The following is a 27,012-nucleotide window of genomic DNA, read 5'->3' as shown; positions in this document are numbered from 1 at the left end:
GAAAGGTGCACCCACACCGGCACAGGGGCGGCCCGGTTCAGGGTGCTGTTTTGGCATTGAGTGCCCCGCTTTCAATGGTACTTGCCTGTTTTGGATTTTGGCTCCAGGAAGACCTCCGGGAGGAATAAACAGCTGGGCAGGTAAGTTGGAGGTTTCGGGGACGTAGGTGCACCTCAGGTTCTCTTCTCCAAGGTGCAGGGGGCCTGGATGCAGGTCGATTTCACCTTAAGGGCCACTCACGGTTGCGGGGGAGGTATCTGTGCAGAGGCTGCAGGCAATGTTGGGGAGTCCTGGAGGGGTCAACCCACAGTGAACTCTGACCGCGTTGGATGCACGGATTCTCTCGCGGTGGGTTCGCGGATCCAAGGAAAAAGTAATGAAATTGTTGGGAGATAAAGATTAAGGTTATGTGTTTTGTAGCTCTAAAAAGAGCCGTTGTGTTCATTCAGAGTTTTTGGTACTTGTAAGTAAGTACCTATACAGAGTCTAAAGTTGTTGAGGAAGACTCTGTTTCCTTCATCAGTAAAGTGTACTCCATCTATCATATACATCTCTTGCATATGAAAGCGCAGATTGTTATTGTAAATGGACCCCATTCTGTAGTCTCGGAGAAAAGCAGAAACAGATTTATTCACATGTTTCCTAGCTTTCTCAATCTGTGGACAAAAATGATCGGATCAGTTCCATGTCTGCCTTTGGCATATGTTAGAATACACAAACGCAGTTTTGGGGGAAAAGTGAAATCAGTTCTGCAAAGGTGTCCTTCATAAGCATTTCCAGACCTACCCCAGTCAAAGTGCCATCACTATTATGAGGTCAGGGTGTTGGATTTACATGAAGGATTTCACCAATGGCATCAATTGGTGCCACTTTAACCCTCTGTCCAATCCATTTAATGTCTACATTTGTCAAAACCTAGGTCTTTGTGAATGCCTTTGTTTTCTGCATACCTTTGGCTCCAGAAAATGTAGATGTGTCCCACAATCCACACTGGCAGTTTGGAAAGTAAGAGGTTTCTAAAATGGTGGCTAAGATGCAGTTTTGAAAAAAGAAAAGAAATGATTGGTTGTTTGACAACCTTCTACACTGAAAGGTAGGGTGTATATTTCTGTTTTTTAAACGCATGATTCTTATTGGTTAACAAAAACTGATTGTAAGGATCATTATATATGATAAGCTGATATGTTGAGAAGTCAAGCACACTTGCTGTCTTGATTAGCAACATTGTGTGTGCTGAACTTGTGACCTGTGTGCTCAGTACAGTGTTCCATGACCTGTTTCTATGGTAACGGGCAGAAGGCAGATTGGGGGAAGGGTTGAAGTTTATGTCATTTGGAAAGGGTTGAAATGTTTAACCAATAGAAATGTGTGTTTGCTTTTGAATTTATGTGGGAAGGAATGTGATTTGATGTTTACATGTACATGTGTGGAAAATGAGAGGGAAACTTTGCCATTCTTTGGTTCTGCTGACAGGTGCACAGTGCAGAGATTCTGTATAAGAAAATCTGGTGTGTGACTGATATACTTCTTAATCTACAAAACATCTTGAAAGGTGAGTTATTTAATTGTGAGTGGATGTATGTAGACTATTTTTATTTTAATCAGACTAATGCATTTCTTCTGCTAAAGTGTAGGGAGTACTTTTTTTTCTCTACAATCTTATTGACAGTGTGTGTGCATGTAGAAACCATTCTGTGATAAGCATTTGTTTTTTTCATGTGTTTGTAGACAGATAACTATGCAGTTTTTATATTTTGGTAGAATTAGAAACCAGTCGTTTATGAATTTGTGAAATGAGTTATGTTTCTGCACTAAAATGTAGTACTCCTTGTAGATGAAGAAGTGTGTTTTGGTATAGTGCAAGGGATAGTGTTGTTTGTCTAGAATCACACAGTGAGTCTGTGTGCATTTGGGAACCACTGTGAGAGAAGCATTTGGTAACATCGTGTATTTGCTGACAGATAACTCTTTTAAAACATGTTGTCAAGTTTTAGTAGCATTAGAAGCCAGTCTTTGCTTATGTGTTGATTAAATGACTGAGGCTTTGACACAAAAGTGTAGTCGTGAAATATGTAGATTGTGTGCAGTTCCCTTACCACTTCTACTGTAGTGAATGAGTTTTGGTAAACTCCTAGGGATAGTGTTGCTTGTCTAGAATCACACTGAGTGTGTGTGCATTAGGGAATCACTGTGAGAGAAGGATTGGGTAACATTGTGTATTTTCTGAAGGATAACTATTTTAAAACTGGTCATGTTGTCAAGTTTTAGTAGCATTAGAAGCTAGTCTTTGCTTATGCATTGATAACATGAGTCAGGGTTTGACACTAAGGTGCAGTACCATGTACTATTCTCTTCACTGTGGCAGAACTGAAAATTTAAAAGTTTTACCCAGGCACTGTCCTAGCAGTAGTCTGATGATTTAGTCAGTTTCCAAGTACTTATGTTGTGAATCCTTCATTATCAAATAGACTGCTTCAAATGTCTATGCAGTATGCATGTAGTGTTCTAACATACTATACACTTGTCTTTTACACCTTCAATTCCCTAGTCAGTATCCATACACTTCCAGGAAACACCCTGTCACTCCCTTTGCAGTCCTCTAGTGACCCATTCAGCATCATGTAGTAATCCATTCACTGTGCCAAAACCCAAACACTTATAAATTCACCAAGACACTCTTTGCAGTACTCTAATCATTCAGTCAGTGCCCAAGTATTCATGCACTGAGCCAGGCCTTAGCACATGGACTGTTTCAAACCCCTATCCACTATGAATGCACTCTTCTAACCACCTAGACACTTGTCTTTCAGACTTTCAATTCCCTAGTCAGTATCCATACCGTCCAGCAAACATCCTGTGACTCCCTTTGCACTCCTCTAGTGACCCATTCAGTACCAAGTACTAATCCATTCCCTGCGCCAAAAGCCTACCACTTATAAATTCACCCAGGCACTCTCCTTGCTGTAGTCGAATCATTCAGTCAGTACCCAAGTACTCATGCAGTGAGCCAGGCCTTAGCATATGGACTGCTTTAAATGCCTATCCAGTACGCATTCAGTCCTCTAATCAGCTACACAGTTGTCTTTCACACCTTCAATTCCCCAGTTAGTATTCATACACTTCTAGCAAACACCCTGTTACTCACCCAGTGTGTCTCCTTATAGTACTGTAATCATTCAGTCAGTTAGCATGTAGTCTTTTAGTGAGGTAGGCTTTAAGGCATGAACTGCTTCAAAGTAGTATGCACTATGCATGTAGTGTTTTAACCATCGTCACACTTGTGGTTCAGGGCTATAGTTTTAGTCCGTTTTTATATAAAATGTGTTTGTACAGTAATGGAATAGTGTAAATTTGAAAGTTATTAATATACATTTATTTGTGATTCTTTTTTACAGATACTGTTTTTCAACGTTAAAATAGAGAGATTATGCCAGAAAAAAAAAGAAAAGAAAAAGAAAAGAACAGAGACAGGAGGATTATTTGAAGAAACATCAACCACAAGTATTGAATGAACAAGATAATGTGGCTAAAAGGAAAAAATCTTCTGGTAAGATCACGAAGCAATTTATTAAAAATGTTTGTAGGAGCAAACAGAATGTAGATAATTCTGGAACTTGTGAGAATTTTTCAAGTAAGAAAAAAATTCAAAATAAGAGGAACAGTAAAAAAGCAAATGTTCAGTCAAAGGAGATAAAGTATGGTAAACGAAGGCAAAATCAGTATAAGGAATTACGCAAAAAAATATTTTACAAAAGAGTAGTGCATAATTTGCTGAAAGATGTGAAGAAATATAAAAAGAGCTTTATTTTATAAAAAGAAGAAGCATATTGAAGCATTGTGGAAAAGGCTTTTGAGGTAAAAAGGAAACTTTATTTTAGTGTTAAACAGAATTTGATCACTAGATAAACCAATATATGTAATGAAGGCCAAAAGTAGGAGGAAAAGAGTTATTAATAAAAAAAGAATTTGTGATTTTTTTTTGGGAGAATGGAAACACAGCTCTAGTTCACAGCCTTTTTTTAATGAAGAGTTATTCACTGAGCGAAAAATTATTGTATGCAGTTGACACCAGTGGTAGAGGTTATGAGGTTAGTGACGGTTGTCCAATGGAGAAAGAGAAAATGGTTGAAAGAAATGCAGAAGAACTGATAGCTGATGAAGTTTTAGGGAGACGTGCTAAAAACCCTGTGTACACTTGAAGTAGTGTTTGCAGTGTACGACAGGAATCTATTGAAAAATTATGTATTTTTTTACGAGCCTATACTAAAAAAAGTGTAAAACAAAAGATTAAGCTGTTGCAAGGACTAGACCCTTGCAGGGTGAGAAAACATTGTGGTTTGCAAGGTCATTCTCTGGCTTGTCTTTCTAGGAAAGTTTGTCAAAGTGTTTTTCACCATTTCAGAATGCTGGCAGTACATCATACTCAAATGCGGAAGTTAGTGAGAAGGTTGTATTATGCAAAAAGTCCAGCACTTAAGTTAAGTGAGTTGAACAGTGCTCTTTTGCGTGGGTCAGTATCAGATGTGAAGCAGGTCTGTGAGGATATTGAGTTTTGTTACTTTGGGCCTCAGCAAGAGAGTGAAGAAACTGACACATTAGTAGAACAAAATGTTGAAGACAATGTGAAACCTGTAATTACAGAAAAATTTGAGGATGAAATCACAAAGTTTAAGGTAATTTCAGGTGAAATCAATCAATCAATCAATCAATCAGTGACACTTATAAAGCGCGCTACATACCCGTAGGGTCTCAAGGCGCTGGGGGGATGGGGGGGGGGGGTGCCGCTACTGCTCGAACAGCCAGGTCTTCAGCTTCTTCCTGAAGGAGAGGTGGTCTTGGGTCAGGCGCAGGTCGGTCGGGAGGGAGTTCCAGGTCTTGGCGGCCAGGTGGGAGAAGGACCTTCCTCCTGTAGTCGCTCTTCGGATGCGGGGGACGGCGGCGAGGGCGTCGTTGGCTGATCGGAGGTGGCGTTTGGGAGCATAGAAGTTGACTCGGCTGTTGAGGTAGCTCGGGCCTTGGTCGTGTAGGGCCTTGTGTGCGTGGGTGAGGAGGCGGAAGGTGATTCTTTTGTTGACGGGGAGCCAGTGAAGGTCTCTCAGATGTCCGGAGATGTGGCTGGTTCGTGGGATGTCGAGGATGAGTCTGGCTGAGGCGTTCTGGATCCGCTGGAGTCTCTTCTGGAGCTTGGCGGTGGTACCGGCGTAGAGGGCGTTGCCGTAGTCCAGTCGGCTGGTGACGAGGGCCTGGGTGACGGTCTTCCTGGTCTCGGTGGGGATCCACCAGAAGATCTTCCGTAGCATGCGTAGGATGTTGAAGCACGCCGAGGAGACGTTGTTGACTTGCCTGGTCATGGAGAGGGAGGAGTCCAGGATGAAGCCCAGGTTTCGTGCATGGTCTGTCGGTTTGGGTGCGGTGCCCAGGGCAGGAGGCCACCAGGAGTCGTCCCAGGCGGAGGGTGAGGAGCCCAGGATGAGGACCTCCGTCTTGTCCAAAGACCAAATGTTTCTTGTATTTGTTGTAGGCGAACTCACTATAAAAATCAGACTAGGGGTGTCAATCTGTATTTTAAAAGTGAAATAGAAGATAATGATAAGTGGATGGAATTTGCAACTTATTTGTTGGTAGAGGATTATTTTGATTTGGCATCTGAGCAGCGTATTTGCAAATATTGTTATAATAAATTAGATGAGAATAAAATGCCTGCTAGAGCGGTTCATAATAATCTAGAGTTGGTTGCTATTCCTCCAGAGGTGATAGATTTAAATACATATCAGTCTATTCTCATACAATGTGTTCACCCGTTTCAGGCTATTGTTCGTATGGAGCCCAAAACAAGTACATTACCTCCATCAGAGTTGCAAAGAGGATTGAAAGGAAGAGTTGTGTATTTACCATTAGATTTAAGGAAAAATATTGAAACTATTGGTGTAGATCATGCAGAAAATGAGCCACTAGTCATTCTAGTTAATGGTGTTCCTACTAAGAATAAGAAAATCTGGCAAGAGTTAGTAGATGTTAGTAAAGTGCAAAAGGCATCTTTGTATCTGTTAAAAAATAATGAGTACTATAGAAATGTGTTTGTTGGAGAAGAAGAAATAGATTTAGCAGAAGATACTGAAACATTAAGTGGACAAATTGAAAAAGTGGACATGTCCAGATGTGAAGAAATCTATGAACATTACAGTGTACATCCACTTCATTCCAAAGAGGTGATGGGGAATACGATTGAGTTGTTTCAAATGAAAAAAGCAACAGGAAGTCCCATGAGTGTACGGGAAGAGAGCTTGGAAGCTCGTTGTTTCCCGCAGTTGTTTCCATCCGGAAAAGGTGGACGATATGATGAACGTCCTGTGCAGATTCCTGCATCTGAATATCGGACAACAAGATTATATGCAGAAGATCCAAGATTTCGTCAATGTATCTCTTATATGTTTCATCTTTTGTTTGAAAGTGACTTGTCTGGACTTTCATATGCAGTAAATCACATTTTAAAAACTGGAATGCATCTTCAAAATGTAACTGCAAAGGATTTTATGGATAAAGTGCATCAGAGAGATGATCATTTAGAATCTCAGTTGATAAATCTGATGGCATGTCAGCGTGGGACTAATGAATATTGGTACCGTCGACATGGAGAACTGAAATGTATGCTACGGAACTTGGGAACTCCTATATGGTTTGTTACACTAAGCTGTGCTGAGTATGCTTGGGATGATTTACTTGAATTTCTTCGAGAGGCAAATTCCAATATAAAAAATATTGAATACAAGACACCTGGAGAATTGTGCTCTTTGGATCCTGTCAATGTATGCAGATATTTCAATCATAGATTTGAAGCTATGATGTCTTTCATCTGCAATAAAAAGAATCCTCCTCTTGGAGAAGTTGTGGATTTCTTTTGGAGAAATGAGTATCAAGCAAGAGGTGCTCTCACATACATATGTTGTTATGTGTCAAGGACGCCCCCAAATTTGGAACAGATTCAGATGAAACTGTTTTGTCTTTCATTGAAGATTATGCTACATGTGCTCTTCCCAATAGCAGAGAAGACAAAAACTTAAAACAACAAGTCTTACGATTTCAAAGCCACAGGTGTGGAAAATACTGTAGACGAAAGTACAAGTCAAAGGATAAGTTCTATACCAAATGTCGTTTTGGATTTCCACGTCCTGTATTATCCAAAGGAAGAGCGAACAGTTTTATGTCAGCTGTACGACATACCATCACAAGAAAGTCTCAGAAAAACACCTACAACTTAAGAAGAAGCGAAGAATCAAAATACATAAATGACTACAATCCAGTTATTTTATCCATGTGGAATGCTAACAAGGATATTCAGTATGTTGCGGACAATTCCATTGCTGTTGCTCGATATGTAACGTCTTACATTACTAAATCAGAAAAGACTGAATTGAAAGAAATGTGGGAAGAGATTTCTCACGAGAAGACTAAGTAAGAAATTATACAGTTTCAGTTTGAAGATGTTATCGTATTGTGAAATTGGAGCATATGAATGTTCAGATCGGTTATCATCTGCAAGTCTATATTCCAAAAGTAGAAGAATCATTTGGGTGAGTCTAGGTCTTGCAGGAATGCGAAATCGGGTACTGAGATCTGTTCAAGATATTGAATATTTAGCAGAAAATGACCCTAAAAGTACAAATATTTTGAAAACCAATATGTTGGACACATACTATCCAAATAGAAGTCATCATCTTGAGAACATGTGCCTCTATGAAGTGCTGCAAAACTACACTTTTAAACGGAATACTACAGAGAACATCAACGATGGAAAATATGCAGTGATTGGTTCCGAAGGATGTCTGGTGAAACAAAGGAAAGGAGATTTAATTAATCACAGAAAACTGAGTTGCGACACTGCTGACAAAAGGGAATTTTACTATTTAGCCCTTTTGCAAATGTTCAAACCATGGCGTTCAGAACTGGAATTACTTGGAGATTTTCCCAGCTATGAAGATTCATTTAATGCTTCTAAAGATAGCATACAATGTAGTGCTTTCGCAAATTATGTCAAAATGTTGAATGATGAAATTGATCAAGAAGCTATAATTGCAGCTGAGATTGCTAAAGACAGTTCTCAAGACAGTCAAAGTTCTGCTGCACTGAGTCAAGATCCACTAGGACAACCAATTTGAGAAAATGAAGCAGCGATTGCAATGAATATGGGGAGAAAAAGCAATGTATCAAGCACAACAAGATTCAATAAGTTAGGAAACTTGGAAGAGCAACTAAATGTTGAACAGAAACAAATATATCCGCAAGTAAAAGAGCAGATTGACCATGGATTACTTCATGAAAAGAGAGGGTGCTCATGTACATCATTTCAACCTATCCGAATGTATGTGAGTGGTCAAGCTAGAACAGGAAAAAGTTTCTTAATTAAAGTAATTACAAGTTATCTGCAAAAAACAACTGAGTCGCATTTGTCTTGTGTTGTCTCTGCTCCAACTGGGTTGGCAGCACATAACATTAAAGGAATTACTTTACATCGTTTACTAATGCTACCAGTAGAGCATGAGAACAAATTGGAATATCACAAGCTATCTGGAGAAGCTTGTTGTGAAGTTTCAAGAGTCCTGAAGAAAATGAAACTTCTCATTTTTGATGAGGTGAGCATGGTTTCAAACTTGATGCTTGCCTTTGTGCATTTAAGAATGCAGCAAATTCTTAAAAGAGTATGACGTGTTATTTGGAGGAAAACACGTCATAGTTTTTGGAGATCTACTGCAACTGACTCCGGTAAAAGGACAACCGGTATTTAAAACACTTGCTCATGAGGATACCAGAAAGTCTCTTGGCAGTGTTGGTAATGTGAACATTTGGAGTAATTTTGAATACAAAGAACTGACAACAAATATGCGACAGTCAGATGATGCTGATTATGGAAGTATTCTTCAAGATATAAGAATTGGAATTCTTTCAAAAAAACAGGAAAGAAGCTTTGGAGAGTCGATTACTTTACAATGTCTTTCCAAATGAAAATGCAGTTCCTGCAAAAGTATACGTGGAAATTGCTAAAAATAAGTCAGTGATTTGCTTAATGCCAACACTGCATGTGTGTTCAATATTCAACGAAGAAATATTAAAACTGGAAAATGAAGAAATTGTAAAAATGGAAGCCATTGATAAAATACTGCATGAAGGAATCACTATTATTTTGACGGGTAAGTTGAGATCAAAACTGGATTGTTTAGAAAAAAAATATCTAAAACTGCTGGTTATGCGTGTGTAAACTGTCGGGTAATTTTAAGGCGTAATTTGGATGTAGAGAAAGGTTTAGTTAATGGTGCAATGGGTAAAGTGGTGGATTTTGTGAATTATCAGAAAAAAGAAGGAATTGAATTTTTAAAAATTAAATTTGATCAGATTGAAGAAGTTAAAGAAATTGGTCGTTGTTCAGTTCGTTTTTTGCTTGTTAAAGATTTATATGTCCGTAGGAAACAATTTCCATTTTCTCTGGCATATGCAGTGACTATTCATAAATCTCAAGGATTAAGTGTAGACAGTGTATTGGTGAATATTGGATCTACCGTATTTAAAGAGGGTATGGCATATGTTGCTTTGTCGCGAGTCAGAACATTATCTGGTCTGTTTTTGATTGATTTTGATGAGACAAAGGTTACTGCAGATGCAAACTGTGTAAAAGAGTATAATAGGTTAAGAAGGGTGTATGCTCCAAATTTAGGTCAATATCCTGTATTTGAAAAGCGTGTGGTTGGTCGAAAAAGAAGGTTAGAGAATATCTGTTCTGAAGGTGTCAAGAAAAGAACAAGATAATGTTGTGATTGCAGGTAAAAAGACTTTGGACACTATTGGAGAGATTGTTGGTTATCAGTTTGAAAATAGTTCTGGTGTCAACTGCTATGCAAATGTAGTGGTCAATGTTGTTTTTTATCTTGAAGGTTTGCAAGAACAAATTATGGGGAATCGGCAAAAAAGATTTTGTTCTCTGTTGCATTCTGTTTATGAAAAATTGACAACAGATAGAAGTAAAATACAATCCGTTTCAGATGTTCGTAGTCTTTTGGATGTGTATTCTGGTACTACACAATTTACACAAAATATCCAACAAGATGCTCAGGAATTTTTAATGTATATGCTTACCATTTTTGAAAATGAAGGTGTAGAAATAGAAAATATTTTTGGCCTTTCTTAACAAATGGGAACATTATTGTGAAAACTTCAGGTATACATGTAAAACGAATGTAGACACAGAGATTTCTGTATTTAACATTACCAGACTGTAAATCAGTGTCTTTCAATAAATTAGTGAAAGGTGCAATTCAAAACATGGAGTGTAGCCAATGTAAATCAGAAATGTTATCCACATTATTCTTAACAAAATATGGAAAATACATAATTTTAATGATGCAACGTTGTACAACTGACGGAAGAAAATTGGATACTTTAATAAAACAATTTGTAGCAGCACAACTATCAATATCAGGAAGGACTTTTGTAGCAATTGCAATAATTTTCCATGATGGTCCTTCCACCACATCTGGACATTACACTGCCTATCTAAAATGTGAAAAAGGGTGGACACTTTGTAATGATGCTCAGTTGGTTTTCAAACAACGTTTGCCTAGTGAATTACCAAATTCCTACCTAATATTTTTAAAGCCAAAGTTTTTGGAAGATAATTCACTCTCTGAGGAATTTATTGTTATAATTTAATAGGACTACCATTGGACAATTTACAGAAAGAAGAAGTGTACAAATACCATTTGGCCTCAAGGAAAGGTATATTTTTGAATTATGGACTTCTTGGTGGTCATTTATTCGGTGATTATTTTAATGCGGCAACATTTACATTTTATAATTTAAAGTTATTAAATTTTGTAATCTGTAAGCATTTTATATATGTGCGATTTGTATTTTCTGGTATTTTAATGAGAATAGTATGTTGTTTTTTTTTTTTTAACAATATTTCAGATTTTTTTTTTCCCCCCGCTGTTAAGTGATCAGTACGATTGAAATCACAATTTTTAGTGAAAGTCAATATATTCTGAGAACAGCGAAAAAGGCAAACAAATTACTTTGTGGAAATTATGCTGCGTTATAAAAAATGTATTATTACATGTTATAATCTTTTTTTTCTTTTCTTTCACAGATCCACATTTTTAAAACAAGCAATTTATATGAATTTAGATTGCAATGAATATATGAAAAAAATGTCTCAATATGCAGAATGACGAGATCTGCAAGAAGCTACAAAGTTGAAACATGTTTCTAAAAACATTGTTTATACGTATGTAGTTTTCAAATCTGACCATAATCAGATATCATGTGACCTGCAAAAAAAGAGATTTGAGGGGTTCATAATATTTCCCATTGTACCTATTGAAGGACCGCAATCATTTCAATCATTCCTCTTTGAACATCTTTGGAGACAAAACTCTGTGCTTACCTTCTATCATTTGCAAGGAATTTTGAAACCGGAAATATGTCCCTTTTTGTAACAGTTATTGCGCAAGACACTTTCATATTTACAAAGAGAGGAAAAGGCACTCTGTGCACTTTTTCTACTCCATGTAAATACGTCATCATGCACACCACTTTGCGTTGAAAGGGTGTTCTATAAGTGTTGTTGTGCATGATTGCACTGAATACTCATAGAACAAGACACACGTCGAGATTTATCAGAAATCATGAATCTCGATATGTGTGTGAATGGTGCACCATTCTAAAATTGGTGTAGGAAAGCAGAAGAAAGAGAATTTTTTAATTTCTCCACATTTTTATATCTTCAATGCATGCTAAAATGTTCAGCATACATTGAAGGAGAAAAATGCGTTTTCTCATTGTTTTTGTGCAGGAAGGTGTGTCTTCCTGCACAAAAACAAACAGCAGATGACACAGATATCCTTACATTATGGTGCAAGGGTGCCTGGGTTACCACATGGCTGCAGTTTAAGCAGCCGTGCAGAGAGAAGCATAGATTTGCAACATATTTATGTACATTTGTTGCATTCCTGTGCTTCGGAAGTACTACAGCACACTGCAGTTAAAGAGGTTACTGTGTGATGCTGCAGCACTTCCTCATAGTTCTGCACTTATACATTCACCATACGCTACTAATGCATTCATTCAGTCAATTACGTACTACACATACATTCATCTAAACTTTCACACACTAACAAAGAAATTTAGCTCTTTTTTTAAACCAGGAAAGTTTTTTTTTTCTTCTTTTATAATTTTTTTTGAGTTTTCTGAACAATTTTTAAATTTTTGGGGTTTTTCTGCAAAAAACAAAAACAGGAGAAACCAAACAATGAACTAAATAAAAAAAAAAAGAAACGAGCAAATGTGACTTTCCTGCCGGCGGCAGATCAGATCGATCGACTGCTCACCATAGCACAAAGCCGCATTGCACTTAGTGCAGAGCACTTTTAAAAATTGAAATTGAGGACGGATGTCCAAGGTTTGGGCTGATGGATGCACTCTTGATGTGCTTGGCTGCGATGAGGTGGATGGCGCAGGAGCAGGAGTGTTTCTCATCCGTCGGCACTCTTCTCGTGCAAGATTGTTTGGATGAAGGGTCCACATGTGCTTCATCATACTTGCCGTGCCGCAAGAGTATTTCTTATTAGGATCCCCTCGCGACAGGACTATTTTGCAAATCTTGCACGTGACCAAGGTGGCATTGGTCTTATTCTGCCCCTCGGGAAAAGTAAAAAATTTCCACACCACTGAAGAAAAACGTTCTTTGGGTGGTGCCTCCGCCAAAAATTCATCCTCAGAAGTATGAGGTGATGCCTGCTGCCCTGAAGCCATTTTTGGTTGAAAAAAGTTAGAGCTAAGTGTTCTAAAGGTGCTCTAAAGAAGGTCAAAGAAGAATGATTGAAATGGGTGGGGTCTTTCATAGTTAGAAGAGGAAGTGTAATGAACCAATCAAATCTCTTTTTTTGCAGGTCACATGGGATCCGCGCACCGTACGCTTACGCAGCACGCATCCAGCGCGCATCCGCGAAATTGAATTAAAAAGAAATATAGGATTAGATGTCAAAATATATTACTTTTAAGACTAGTTTAGAGTTTGTCTTCAATTAATATTCACATCAAATACATAAATATGTTTTTTTAAATGTTAAATATTTCGCGGGATCCGCGCACCTACCGCGTCATAGACGCAGATGATGCATCGCGGAAGCACGTAAACGTCGCGTTACGTACATCGAACGTGTCGCGTATAGGGTGGGAGTCGCGTACTGTTCGCATCGCAATCGCGCACTAAACACGTACCCAACGCTTATCATGCGCGGATGCTATCGCGTAGGGATCGAGAACGGTGCGCGTAGGGTGCGCGGATCCAAAAACATTGAAAATATATATATAAAATAAAGTTTTGAACATATAGTTAAAAAAATATGTTTGAAAAACCCATTAAGTTCAGATAATATTTTTTAATTTTTAAAAGAATTAATTGAAAAAATAAGTTTTAAAAATGGTGATAAAAAGTATTTTAGAAAATACGTAATTAATGAAATTGACACACTGAATTAAAAAAATATACAAATCCAATCAAAATCATTATACATGATATCTTCAGAGATAAGTTATAGATAGGAATTAGCATTTAAAAAACCTTTGAAATTCACTGAAAAAACCATAGGTTTCAGGGGTGTTATAGTTAGCTGGACATTTCCCTCGTACAAAACCCTAGAAATTCCCTTGTTATAGTTAGTTCAGCTAACTATAACTCGAGCCCCCGCAATGCACTGCTGATGACGTCACATATTACATCACTCATGACATGGTCAGTGACATCACTGATGACATCATCCATGTGATAAATTACTGCATCTTCTCACACCCTAATTTAACCGTTGATACACCAACTCAAAATTTCAGACGTCCATTCTGAAAACCATAGATACTCCAATACCAATAACTACATACCCACTCATTAACTCTTAGGTCTACATACACCTCCACTCACTCACCTGTACAGTCACTCATACTTACAGTCACTCCGTACAAGACTATCATATGCATTTATACACCTACATAGACACTCACACACCACCAATCATCCATAGAGGTACTCTCACACCTAGTCAGTCATACAAATAATTAATCACACTCACCTATGCAGTTATACACACTCAAGTTCACTTACTCATAAAAATAGTACCACATTCTTACGCTCTTATACAACCATTGATACAAGCATCCACTCATCCATACAGTCACTCTCACATATACCCACTTATATACTCTTAAACGTATATATACACTGTCTTTCACATATGTAGTTACTGACACATGTACAACTGAGATATACATTCAATCCCTAACACACCCATACAGTTCATCACAGATGTACTCTTAAAACCATGCACCCATAGAATCACCCAGTCACACATCTATGCACAGAGTCACACACACCCTACCCACAACACAGTTTAGTCACTAGTCTGCAGTAAGATACATTTAATGACTCACTTATAGAATCGGTTACGCACCTAGAAAATCATCCATTCACACACTTGTACACCCACTCATTCTTCCACAGGCCTTTCACTATAAATATATAAAACATATTTAAACTTTTCAGAAAAACAAACACACAGCCACTGGATGACGTCATGAGTGATGTCATGAGTGATGTCACTGACCATGTCATGAGTAAAGTAATATGTGACGTCATCAGCAGTGCATTGCGGGGGCGCGAGTTAAAGTTAGCTGAACTAACTATAACAGGGGAATTTCTAGGGTTTTGTACGAGGGAAATGTCCAGCTAACTATAACACCCCTAAAACCTATGTTTTTTTCAGTGAATATATTATATATCTATATATATATATATATATATATATATATATATATATATCACTGAAAAAACCATAGGTTTCACACATGTTATAGTTAGCTGTACATTTTACTGATAAAAAACCAATGAAATTCCCCCGTTATAGTTACTGTAGGCAACTATAACTCACGCGACCGCAATCCTCTGCTGATGCTAATACTGTATTTAGACACTTATTTGCCCATGTCTTCTTCCATTAAATTTTAGCTATACATATATTACAAATATTTTTTTTTCATAAAGACACATATGTCATCAGCAGAGGATTACGGTCGCGTGAGTTATAGTTGCCTACAGTAACTATAACGGGGGAATTTCATTGGTTTTTTTATCAGTAAAATGTACAGCTAACTATAACATGTGTGAAACCTATGGTTTTTTCAGTGAATTTGCAAGGTTTTTTAAATGCTAATTCCTAACTATAACGTGTGTGAAACCTATGGTTTTTTCAGTGAATTTGTACGGTTTTTTAAATGCTAACTTACTTTACGCCATTCGTGGCGTGCGCGCCCAGTTCGCGCACCGTGCGCGCACAGTGAGCACGCGGTGCGCTTCGCGCACCGCGCGCCCTCTTTACGCAGTTAGTGCCATGCACGCACGCACGGTGGTCACGCGGTGCGCGTGCCCACATTATGCGGGATGGGCCATGTACGCACGACGCGCTTCGCGCACCGTGCGCACATGGGGGACATATTATGCGCATCGTTGTGAAATGTTTTGTTTATTATTTTCATTTGTTTGATATGCCATGCACAAATGGTGCCCTTAGGGCACCATTTGCACTTGGGGTGGGGAGAGTGTGGATAATTTTTTTTTTTTAAACCAATTTTTACCGTACGCGTACGGTAAGCGTAATCGGCGATTTTTCGTAAAAAAAATAATTTTTTTTTTGGCCTTGGGGGTTGTTTGGGGGCCCGTATATCACTGCTGGGTGAATATTATCTCAATAAACTGCCCCTTTACACATTTTTGGGCTTCATTTATGCTGCCCCACTCAGAGTGCGAGAGAGAAAATGGCGGCCGCCGCTTCCTGGTTTCGGCCGATACGAATGTTTACTAAGATCTAAGAGCCAATCAGAATTGCGCTCGTGCACGTCACCGTACGCGTACGGTAAGCGCACCGTAAGCTGGCTCAGATATATATATTGATTTAAAGGCTATTTTCTCAGAATCTACTGAACAGATTTACACCAAACCTACAAAAGGCACTTCCTTGACCTGAGGACTACCTCTCTGCCAAATTTCAAGTAATTCTGTTCAGCCGTTCGGGCTGTAGCTGTGTCTAAAGGTCCTATGGGAAAATGCATGGGAAAAACGCGTTTTGGGACCCCCCCTTTATCTCAGCCCCCGCTTGACGAATCCCCCCGAGACTTTCAGGGTAGGAGCGGAGCGTAGCGCCCCACCTATTTTGAAAAATTCGCGAGGATTCGTCGACCGGCGCAAAAGTTATTCAAAATAGAATGTTGCGGATTTCCTATGGAAACGTGGTCCTAACTATAACTACCTACTGGCGATCGCCAGTAGGATAGATAGAGATAGATATATATATATATATATATATAAAAAAATCACAATAAGTGTTGCAGCCCTTAAAGGCTTTCCCTGGCCACAGTGCCCTAGGTACAAATGGTACCTTTTACAAGGGACTGACATGTGGCCAGAGAGGTGGCCATTGGAGGTACAAGGTTCAGTTTTGGGGAAAGAACATAGGCCCTGGGAATCAGATTGGCAGGGACCCAGGGCACATCAAGTCAAAGTGCATCAGTAGTCTGGCAAAAAGTGGGGGGAGGGGGTGGCTGCAAGAGCAACCCAGCTTCTTACAGTAGTACAGATGTTTCTAGCTTGAGATCGTGCAAATAAGCCATTATGGTTTTTTGTGGTGGGGCGTTGGTGAAATGCAGAGCATAGCTGTTCTAAATAATATTTAGGACCCATTTGTCTGTTATCTTTGTCCATTCTTCCCAATGAGACTGTACCACTCCCCCACGAGTGGGTAACTGTAGAAGGGGAATGTGATCCTTATTGGTTTGATTGAGAACTTTTTCCCTTGGTTTGAGAGGGTCTCTGCAGAGAGGATCGTAGTCTTTGGTATCGGCTTTGAAAAGACCGCTGAGGTTGTCTCTGTTGTTGAAATTGGTAAGGTCACCTAGGGGATTGAACCCTATGGTAGAAGTTTCTTTTTTCTTTGGGTTTGAATTGCTTCAAGAGTTTTTTCAGCTCTTCTAAACCAACTGCCTTAAGCGTTTCCACTTCATTTTTCATCCGTAATATGTCCTCTTCTGTGATATAGATATAGACACGATCCGTAGAAAGCCAGACTAGCAATCCTCATTTGAGCATCTGGCTTTAAAGATGAGTCTTAACCAGGTCGTAAGTCTTAGGGAAATACCATGGCAAAAGGAAGTAGTGGACAGATCAATTAAATCAACTGCAGCGCTGATGGATTGGTTGGAAATGAGACCTCTCTGATCATTTCTATATAATATTGTGGCCTGTAATCTGGTATATCCGATATGAACTACTTCATTCCTTCCCAAATCTCCCTGTGATATCTGACCAGTAGAGCTGCTGAACTAGTATAATGTAAATGTGTAGATGCTGTGCCACACATCTTCTTTCAAATAGCATGCATTTGTATGCTTTCTCGGTAAGGTGGAGCTGTGGTCTCCGAAGCAGAGGTAGGTTTCCTGCGTACTGCTGTGACAATCACAGAGTCCGGTTTAGGATCCGCTTTGAGACAGTCTGGATACTGAGGAGGGAGTTAGTATTCCTTTAATAGCCCTGGAGTTTCAGATTTCACTTTAGCTGGAGTCAGAAACATTTCCTACACGATGTCTATGAGGCCTGGAAAAAGAAGTAAAAAGGCCTTGGTGTAGCTCTAGGTTTCAGAGTTTCCAGCATAACCGATACCAATGGTTGGGGGTATTAACTTGTGTGTTGAGCTGAGAAGCACCTCGGACTAGAGCATCCTGAAAAGTGACAATGTCATCAACAGAAGATCCAGATCGACAGCAAGGTGGAGATCCTGTTCCTGTTGATAGTGGGCGGCTGGGAGCTCTAGGTCTTGTGAAGATTTTGTAGGTGAAGGAGTTTTGCACTTAAGACTAGGCAACATTGATGTAACTCTTGAGTGCTGTTACACAGGAGAAGAATGATTTTCGACCTCGAGAGAGGAGTGCTCGACGTAATACACTGTCTTTTAGACAGCACCAGAGATCTTGTATGAGAGGCATGCCTCTTTAATAGAATGTTTTGACGTGGAAGAGTGCCGTGATTGACGTTAAATGACGTGACCGTGATGGCGTATGATGCGAAAGTAACATCAATCGGTGAGATTGTGGCGTTGATCGAGGGCTTGACGTAGATGCAGACACTGAAAAGGAGCATGACGGAGCTGCTGTACCCATCTTCGGTGTTGAGGTCAGTCTTGCAGTCGATAAGGACGTCGAACAGCAGCGATATGCCATCTACGTCGAGCCGTCCTTCAAAGGCGAGCAGGATGGTAGCAGACTTCTCAGTGTTGACGTCGGCGCATGACTATGGCGGAGCTGAGAATGAGATTTTTTGGATTTAGATCTCCACGAGTCTGTTTTGTGCTTTTTTGCAGAAAGAAGAAGATAGGGAGACCTCGCCAATCTTCTCCTTTTTCTCCTTTCTTTGTCTTTATTTTAATTTTATTGACGCTTAAACATCAGACATAAAGGCGATACAAAGTCAGCTCTTCTGAATAGTGTCAAGTTGTTGCATGAGCCATTGGTATGATAACATCGCGTTGCTATGGATACCGCATGTGAATCAAGATTTGGAACATTGCTGGGAAACGTTCGACGAAGAGCAACACAGCACAAAGAAGTCGTCATACATAGGTGAGGGGGGACAAAGGGAGGGGGAAGGGGAAACAGTAGTGAGGTATCGCAGAGTTAAGAGATGTACAAGGCAGTGTTGTCATATAGTGTATCAATGCAAAAGGTGATATGGGACTAGACATGAGGAGGGAGCCCAGACTAAGTCGGCATTGCAGAGCTGGCAAGGTGAATATACAGGAATGAAAAAATGTAAGGCAGCAGGTGGCCTGTTATGTACGAGGGGTTAATGAAGGGCCTAGGCTGGGTCGGTTGGTGCTACAACCATGGGCAGGCGGGTGGACGGCGCCGGAGAGTCAGGTTACAAGGTAAGCAGGTAGGCCGGAAGGGGATGCTAAATGTCTTTTGGGCATGATGTGGGAGGTTAAAGAGTGGATATATCTCACTTTGCATGTCACAGTGTCTCAAACACCGAAGCCACTCCCCTGTTGTAGGGTGGATTTGATTACCCCAGTGTAATGCAATCTCCCTTTCGGTCAATAGTAGGGCAATGGCTGCAAACCTGCAATGGCAGACTAGGATGTTTGAGACGTTACCCAGTAGGGCCAGCATGGGGGCTGGCTCGAGGGCAACAGGGACCATAAGCGATAATGTTTGGAACACCGATGTCCAATATGTGGCGACTATAGGACAGGTCCAAGTCATGTTAGCAAAATCTGCCCCAGCGACAAGGCATTTGGGGCACTGTGATGATCTAGAGGTATCGTACTTGGCAATCTCCAGGGGGGTAATGTATGATCCACCGCAGCCCCCCCATCATGGGCATGTTTTAAGGCCATACATGAACGATAGAGTTTTGTAATCAGGTGGGAGCCGCCAGGATCCGCTATTAAAAGAGTGAGTGGAGGGAATTCCATGGGCGATAAGGGTAGGAGGATATACAAGATTATAATGTACCGTGCAGTCTATTGAGAATAAACCTGTCCATGCATGATAGTTCTGTACCATGGGTGCACCCCAATATGGCCATCTTGGAAAAAGTCCCCAAAGGTGTGGGAGCTGTAGTTTCTGCAGGGTGCATTGCACCAGCCTCTCGGATAAGAGTGGCAGCCAGGGGTTTGGGAGCAGGGGAAGTCCAGGGGAGTACAGAGTATCAAAGCCCAGTACTGAGTTTGCGCCCTGCCCAGCATGTTGAAGAGATTGTCTGGATGTCAGTTGGGTCCAGACGAATGCCTCGCAGCAGCAGCGCATTGGGGAGTGTGGGGTCCACTAGATCCTGCTCAGGTTTATTATACTGGAGGCAGGCATCCGGGTGAAACCAGTGGTAGGTGAAATGTGCCTGTGCTACTAAATAATACAAGCGGAAATCAGGGAGGGCGAATAGATCCCATTGGTAATGGAGCGTAAGCGTTTCGCAGTCAATGCGCGGCCGGCGGTCTGCCAAAACCAATCGCAACAGTTGGCTTCGGATCGAGGCAAAGAATACGTTCTTCAAAGGGATGGGAATATTTACAAATAAGTATAGAAAGCGTGTAAGGATATTTATCTTGAACAGGACTATGCATCCAGCCATGGAGAGCGGGAGGCAAATATATTGGTCCATCTGAGTGGCGAGCTTGTCTATGGCGGGGCTATAATTGAAGTGGACAATCTGGTCTTTATCTCTATGAAGCGCGATCCCGAGGTATTTAGTAGTATCTGCAGCCCATCGAAATGGATGCCCACATGGTGGGGGTTTCGTAGAGTCCGTCAAGGGGAAGAGTTCAGATTTCTCCCAGTTAATGTGCAGGCCTGACATGTCACCGGACTGGACGATCTCCTTCACTATAGGGTTTAAATTCTTAGAGGGATGACCGATAAACAGCAGAATATATATCGTAAGCATACATAGACATTAGGAGAGGGCTGGGCCGAAAACGTAAGCCGCCTTTTGGGTGTTTTTCCTGCAGGTGCTTGATCAGGGGGTCCATGGTGATGATAAATAGCAGTGGTGATAGGAGGCATCCCTGCCTTGTGCCCCAGGAAATGGGCAAAGGATCTGAGAGGGAGCTGTTTATCTGCAGACGGGGCATGGGGAGGAATACAAGAGCGAGACCAGAGCGTTAAAGCCGTTGGGTACGGCGAGTTGTGAAGCGTTGCATGGAGAAAGGGCAGTTTCAGCAAGTAAAACGCCGTCTCGGCATCCAGAAAGAGGACAACCGCAGGCGTCGCTGGGATACTCTGCTCAGAACTGAAAAAAACTGTCTTTAGGTTGAGCGCAGTGGATCTATGTCGTATGAATCCCGTCTGGATCAGTGACAAGATTTGATCAAGGCATATTTGCCATTGCCTTGGCCAATATCTTAATGTCAAAATTAAGGAGTGACAGGGGCCTATAGGAGGAGCATCTGGTTGGGTTCTTTCCGGGCTTCAGTAGCAGCGTGATTGCCCCCTCGCATGTTGTAGGGGAAGCATACCACTATCTAAGGATTCCGAGTAGACCTCCAGCAAGTGCGGTATTAGTATTTGTTTGAACGCCGTGTAAAAAGAGCCAGATAGGCTGTCCAGGCTGGGGGCCTTCGCGTCATCGAGCGAGTCTTTAGCCTGGGGGAGTTAATCAGCAGAGAAGGGTTCAATGAGGAATTGGACCTGTCTGGTGGTGAGCCAGACCACTGCCACCTCCTCGAAGTAGGCCAGGCGGGCAGCTGAGTGAGGAGACAGTCAAGAGGTATACAAGGATTTCTTGTACGAAACTAGTTCGTGGATTATGTTGGTATTTTCTGACACAGTGGTACCATCCTCTAAGCAGAGGCTTGTAATGTGACCTGCTCCCAGGGGGGCGCAAGAGGCGGGCTAATGTCCTCCTGGGGCACTCCCCCTCACAGTATCTGCACAATGCGTAATATTTACCCAGCAAGGCTGCCTCCCTGTCAGCCAATTTGTTAAACTCTACAAGTAGGGACGCTTGTTTGTGCAGTGTGGCTGCTGATGGGTTTGGGACGTCGACTGGATAGTCGCCAGCTTAGACTGCAACAGGGCCAGGATACTGAGCAACGCCCGCAAAACCCCCGACTGCTTGGATATACAGATACCGCGGATCTAAGCCTTTAAGACGTCCTATAAAATGGCATATCAAGTGACCGATCCAGAGTTGATATTGAAATATTCGAGGATAGTGTTACGGAGTTCTGAGCTGAATACCTCATCCAACGAGGCAGTCGCGGGAAATGACCATCTGCGCTACCAACCCGTGGTGTATGGCACCACAACCTGCAAGAACACTGGGGTGTGGTTCAAAAGAGTACGTTCTGTAGCCATTAACTGGTAGCTGTGGAGAGAAAACAGTAATCGATGCATGCCTACACAGTGCAGGGCAGAATAGAAAGTATAGCCTGGAAAGTCAGGGTGGTTCATGCGCAATCTCGAAGAGCCAATGAGCCTAACAGGTCCTGGAAGATACGTGGAGATTGAGGTTTACGGTCCGGGCCAGAGCCAGACGTGTCCTGAGTGGGGTCCAGCCATAAGTTCAGGTCTCAACCCACAAATAGGGCATTAGAATCAAATCTATCCAGGAGGAAGGAGATACAGAAAAAAAGACGGATCATCAGTATTCTGGCATATATATTTAAAAACAAGGTTTCCCTGCCCAACATTGTTCCCACCACCAGTAGGTACCGGCCCCGATTGTCTACAATGGTAGTATGGTGAGTAAATGGGATACCGAAGCATCTGTGGGACCCCAGAGGAGGCAAATCGGGGAGAGAGGGGGGGGGGGGCACGGGGAGTCTGTGGAGGGAGGTGTGTTTCCTGCAGGAAAGCGATCTTAATGTTGTGTTGGTGCAGATAGGATAAGACAAGCTCAAATTTTCGAGGATTGATTCCCCGAACGTTCCAGGTCCGTAGTCGCAGCTTGACTGAAAGTCTAGGGGTCCCATCTCTAAAATAGAAAAATAATGCGGACTCGCCGTTGAATAACTGCCCAGGTGTAACCTGTGGAGGAACGGCACAAACACGTGGAGAGACAGACAGGTGGGGAGACAAAAAACAAAACCAAACATAATTAAGCCCCAAATAACCCACCCTCCACCCACACCAGAGGGGGTGGGGGAGGAGGGGGGGTCTGGCAAATTCCCGCAAACCATGAGCCATAAACCAAAAGCCCAACAAGCTAAGAGACGGAATCATCTGTGGGAGGCGGGTGATGCCTCGGGCCCAGCATCCATACTGTACAGATAGAACTAAGCAACTGAGTCTGTTGAAGGTAGTGGGAGTACATCATTAAGGGGAAAAGAAGAAATATCAATAACAGTAATAACCCCATTAAAATGAAAATGGTGTACATCATTGAGATAAACAATGCTGGGTAGGGTCAGGAGGCCGAGCGCTAATCTGGAGCAAAGAGTTCCGCATTGGCCGACAGTGGCCTGTTGGGTGATGAGTGGTCAGGGGTGGTACGGTGATTGCGGGGACCGCTATCTTTCAGGTGTTTACATAATGTAAGGACATTTGCCGGCATGGTAAAAATTTAGGTTTGTCCTCCACCATCACACGGAGCCTCGCCGGATACAGTATGCCATATTTGAGGCCCAGCTTCCTGAGTTGTGCCTTGTATCCAAGAATTTCCGCCTAACCTCCTGTACTGAAAACGTGAAATCGGGATAAATGGAGAGTGTGGTGCCCTGATATTGCAGTGGGGAGTTCAAATAGGCCAGTCAGAGTATGGTGTCATGGTCCCTGAAGTTTAAGATATGAGCCACTATGGGACCTGAGATCCTTTAGATTATAAAGGTGGAGGAAAAATGTTGGGCCCAGAGAAGATCAGAAAGAAGAGTTTCAACGAAAAGCTCAGGGCGTCCCATATTGATGGACTCCGCCAGTCCAAATGATTCAGATATTGTTTCTCTGAGGCTGCGCCTTTAAGTCCTCGTTTTTTTTCAGGCGATGGGTCAGCTTGGTAGTCAGGACTTCATGGGTTGACATCCGCTCCTCCACAGCGTCTAGGCAGGTGCCATGCCCATCCAATAGTTCCCCTATGCGGTCTAGCTGGGCAGCCAGCGTGTCGAATCTCGCGTCAATGGGGCGGAATCTAGATCTCAGCTCAGCCATGATAGCTGCCGCACCCTCAGGAGGGGGGAATCATCCACCCCCCGGTAACCGTCCAGAGCCAACGCATGCCCTGGGTGGTCTGCCGCGCCAGGCCTGTCAAAAGTGAGTGGTCTCTGCTTGGGGTCTCCTCGGCCCATGCCCTTGCAAGGTTGCAACAAGGATGTTGAAATAACAGAGGGGGCGGGAGGGGTATGGGGGGGGGGTTGGCACGGGGTCTGTGCTAGGTAGACGAAAATGTGACGACAAGTGTCTCACAAGCGGCCAGGCAGGAGCGGCAGACCTCCCAGTTACGGCCCAGCCACGTGCTGCAAAAGGGTCAATGGGTTCCCGGGGCACAGTGAAGGGCCCCCACAGAGCACGTTCAAATGGAATGGGGGCACAGCATTGAGGTGCACGCCATAAGGAGGATGCGTGGAGGGAGAAGTATCCCCGATGCTCACTTACCGCCACAGTGGGGATGTACTTCGCTCTGGGTGGGGGAGGGCTACGTCACCCCACGCAGAAATTACAGACATGGAGCAGGTCCTCCTGCATGTAGCAGACTGTGTGTAGGGGGGCTGTGCGGTGAGGTCAGGGGCATTGTGCTCTGCGATCCGGGCCAGGCACACCCCAGAGATGGTTGTTAGGCTATGCAGGTCAATCCGGCCAGTTGCTGAGAGCTCGGTGATAAATTAGGCCAGTGCAGCGCCCCAGGAGCACTGAGTCAGCGATGGGGGGCAGCAGCGAGGCTGTTGCCCCAGCCTCACCCACAGCCCCTGTCACTGCGGGGCCACCGTGGCTGGCCGGGCTGCGATGTCCCCAAAATCAGTGATTTTGCCAGTATACGCCGGTTCTGCATCCGCCCCGCGCCCACATGCACGCGAGGAAGAAGTGGAGGGAGGGCCGAGCGGGACACTGCAGCCCTGGCAGTCCAGTCGCCATGGGGCTTCCAAGGTGGGCAAGGCCGCCTCCCTTCTCAGCAATCACGGGCGGCCCAGAGCAGTTGCAGTAGCGCCTCCGAGGCTGAGGCGATGAAGAAAGTGCTCCAATCTTTGGAACATGGAGCAATGTAAAGATGGGGTCCACTACCTTCAATATAAGGTCAGCGTGCTCTGGAGCTTCAGTGCCATGCGGCCATGCTGGTTGACGGATGGCGGACAGGCAACACTCCCCTTTCTTTGTCTGCTTTCAAATTCTCCATCCATCCACAATGTCTGCTGTTTTCTCTATCTTTCAGAGTCCTTTCTGACATTTTACTGCAAATGTAGCAACCTTTTGTGAGGTGTTGAGGAGATAGACACACCACACAAACCTTGTAGCCATAGGAGCAAGCTTTCTTTCTGCCACAAGAAGGGCACTTTGTGAAGAGAGATGGTATTGTGACAGAATTTTCATCAGAAAAAACTGTAAAAGTATTTCACTAGACGGAAAAGGTGACAGGATGTCAAAGAAAAGGCTTTGGAAAGCACTAAGAGTATTTTAAATTAATGATAAGGGTGGAAAAAACACAAGAGGTGTTCTGAGATCCTGTCAGAAGAAGCGGGAAAAAAGAACTGATTCTCACAGGCAAACTGCCACTGCAGGGCACTGTGGGATGAGCTCCCTCTGGGATTCTTAAAGGTACGGGTCTCATTTTGTACTTTCTAGAGTTAGCCTATCAGGCTGTCGTTTCCTTTGCACTCTAAGCTTTCTTAAACAGACCCTTTTTCTATGAAAAGTGTTGGAAGCTTTGCAGTTCCTGCAGTCTCTACCAGCAAGCTCCAGAAAAATATCATGCTGACAATCCACACTACAAATAAAAGGAAAATGTTGTTCAGTGATAAACATTATACAGATTATTTTCCTGCATATATGAAATAAGGTGATACAGGTCCGCACAGGCAACACGGGATTATTCAAGATCTATGACTATCAATGAAGATCTTACGATGCAGAAACTGTTCAAAAAGTAAATCTTTTGCAATCAAATTTTGCACTACAGCTCCCAGAACATAGGTAACATGCACACTGAGTCACAAAGCAAACATGCTACTTTTCAAGAAAAGATGTAATCCTACCTATATCTAAATAAGTGATATCAAACTTTTGCTCTTCTGCTACTTCTTCCAGCATTTTGGCATATTCACAGTTCGGCATATTTAATGGACTTTTCTTCAGCAAGGACATTTTCTCCCCAGTTGAATTCTTCAAGGAGTCCCATGTGCACCCAACATTGTTTTCCACTGTATGTATCTGAAACATTAATATATTATTGATTTCAGTCTTGTAATACAATTTATTTTTATTTTGAATGTAACTACACAAAATAACAGAGAACCCTTGAAGATTTACAATTAATTTGATAGTTCCTTAATCTCCAAGCAATTCACAACTATGGTACCTTCATTACAAATGATTTGAACTGTTAAACCACATCAGCGTTTTCACATTTAAAAGCAAAATATACATTCATTAGGACAGCAGGCTTCCCTTTCCATGTGCATACATGCAGAAAGACGGTCAAAAGAAATGAAAAATTTCCTAGCTTTCATAACAGAAAGATTCAATTCTATTACGGACAATGAGGCGAACATTAGGCTTTTCTTGCTTCCTTTAATTCAACCAGCAGGCTTAAACAACAACAGCAATAGGACTTCATTTCCCATGAAGCCTATAAACAAAAAATCATCAAGTTTGTAAACAGTCCATCAGCCAATCAGGCGCCTTCTGGGACAATAATAGATCATAATCCCTGCTGGACGTCCTCTTTCTTCCTGCGACAAAGCCGACTGAGGAAGTTCTTTAATCCTGCTTTGAAGACTCTGTCCCTGCAGGCAGAAAAAGAAGTCGTAATAAACTGCATGTGACGAGGCTCTCTAATACATCGTTAATGCAACACTCACATAAGCGAACAGAAAAACACTTTACTTACGTCTGACGGACATTCTGATCATCCCGGGTGGGTCCAGGAACATCCTGAGGGAGGGCTAATCCTCGCCTCCTTTCCTTAATAGAATTGAAACTTTCCATTACAAAAGCTAGGAAATTTTTCATTCTATGTCAGGACCCCGAGGCGAGGATTAGGCTAGTTCAAAGCTTATCTACCACTGGGGCCGCCATGGAGGAGACTGGTTTGAAATTAAACCTTTTAAGTCTGAAGACAAGTCCGCTGCATTCAGGATGTCTTCCAAGCAGGCTCCTAGCATGAAAGCCTTGGATACCATGGCACCTCTCGCTGAGTGTGCTCCGAAAACCTTAGTATCGATGGCGGCCTCCATCCTTACCCAACGGACCCATCGTGCAAATGTTGGGGAAGAGACCGCTCGGAAC

The 27,012-nt window shown here is 42.2% G+C and overlaps 1 protein-coding gene across 1 annotated transcript in view; it reads right to left on the bottom strand.

The window, feature by feature from the left end:
* Positions 1 to 27,012, bottom strand: part of PRKRA (protein activator of interferon induced protein kinase EIF2AK2) — a 234,644-nt gene that overhangs the window by 8,154 nt on the left and 199,478 nt on the right. Inside the window, exon 7 of the mRNA XM_085645214.1 lies at positions 25,761 to 25,935. Coding sequence (XP_085501340.1) covers positions 25,761 to 25,935 — 175 coding nt within the window. The remainder of the gene's footprint in view (positions 1 to 25,760; positions 25,936 to 27,012) is intronic.

This window comes from Triturus cristatus, chromosome 3_1, assembly GCF_964204655.1.
Source record: "Triturus cristatus chromosome 3_1, aTriCri1.1, whole genome shotgun sequence".
NCBI lineage: Eukaryota > Metazoa > Chordata > Amphibia > Caudata > Salamandridae > Triturus > Triturus cristatus.
This window is presented reverse-complemented; position numbering and strand designations above follow the sequence as displayed.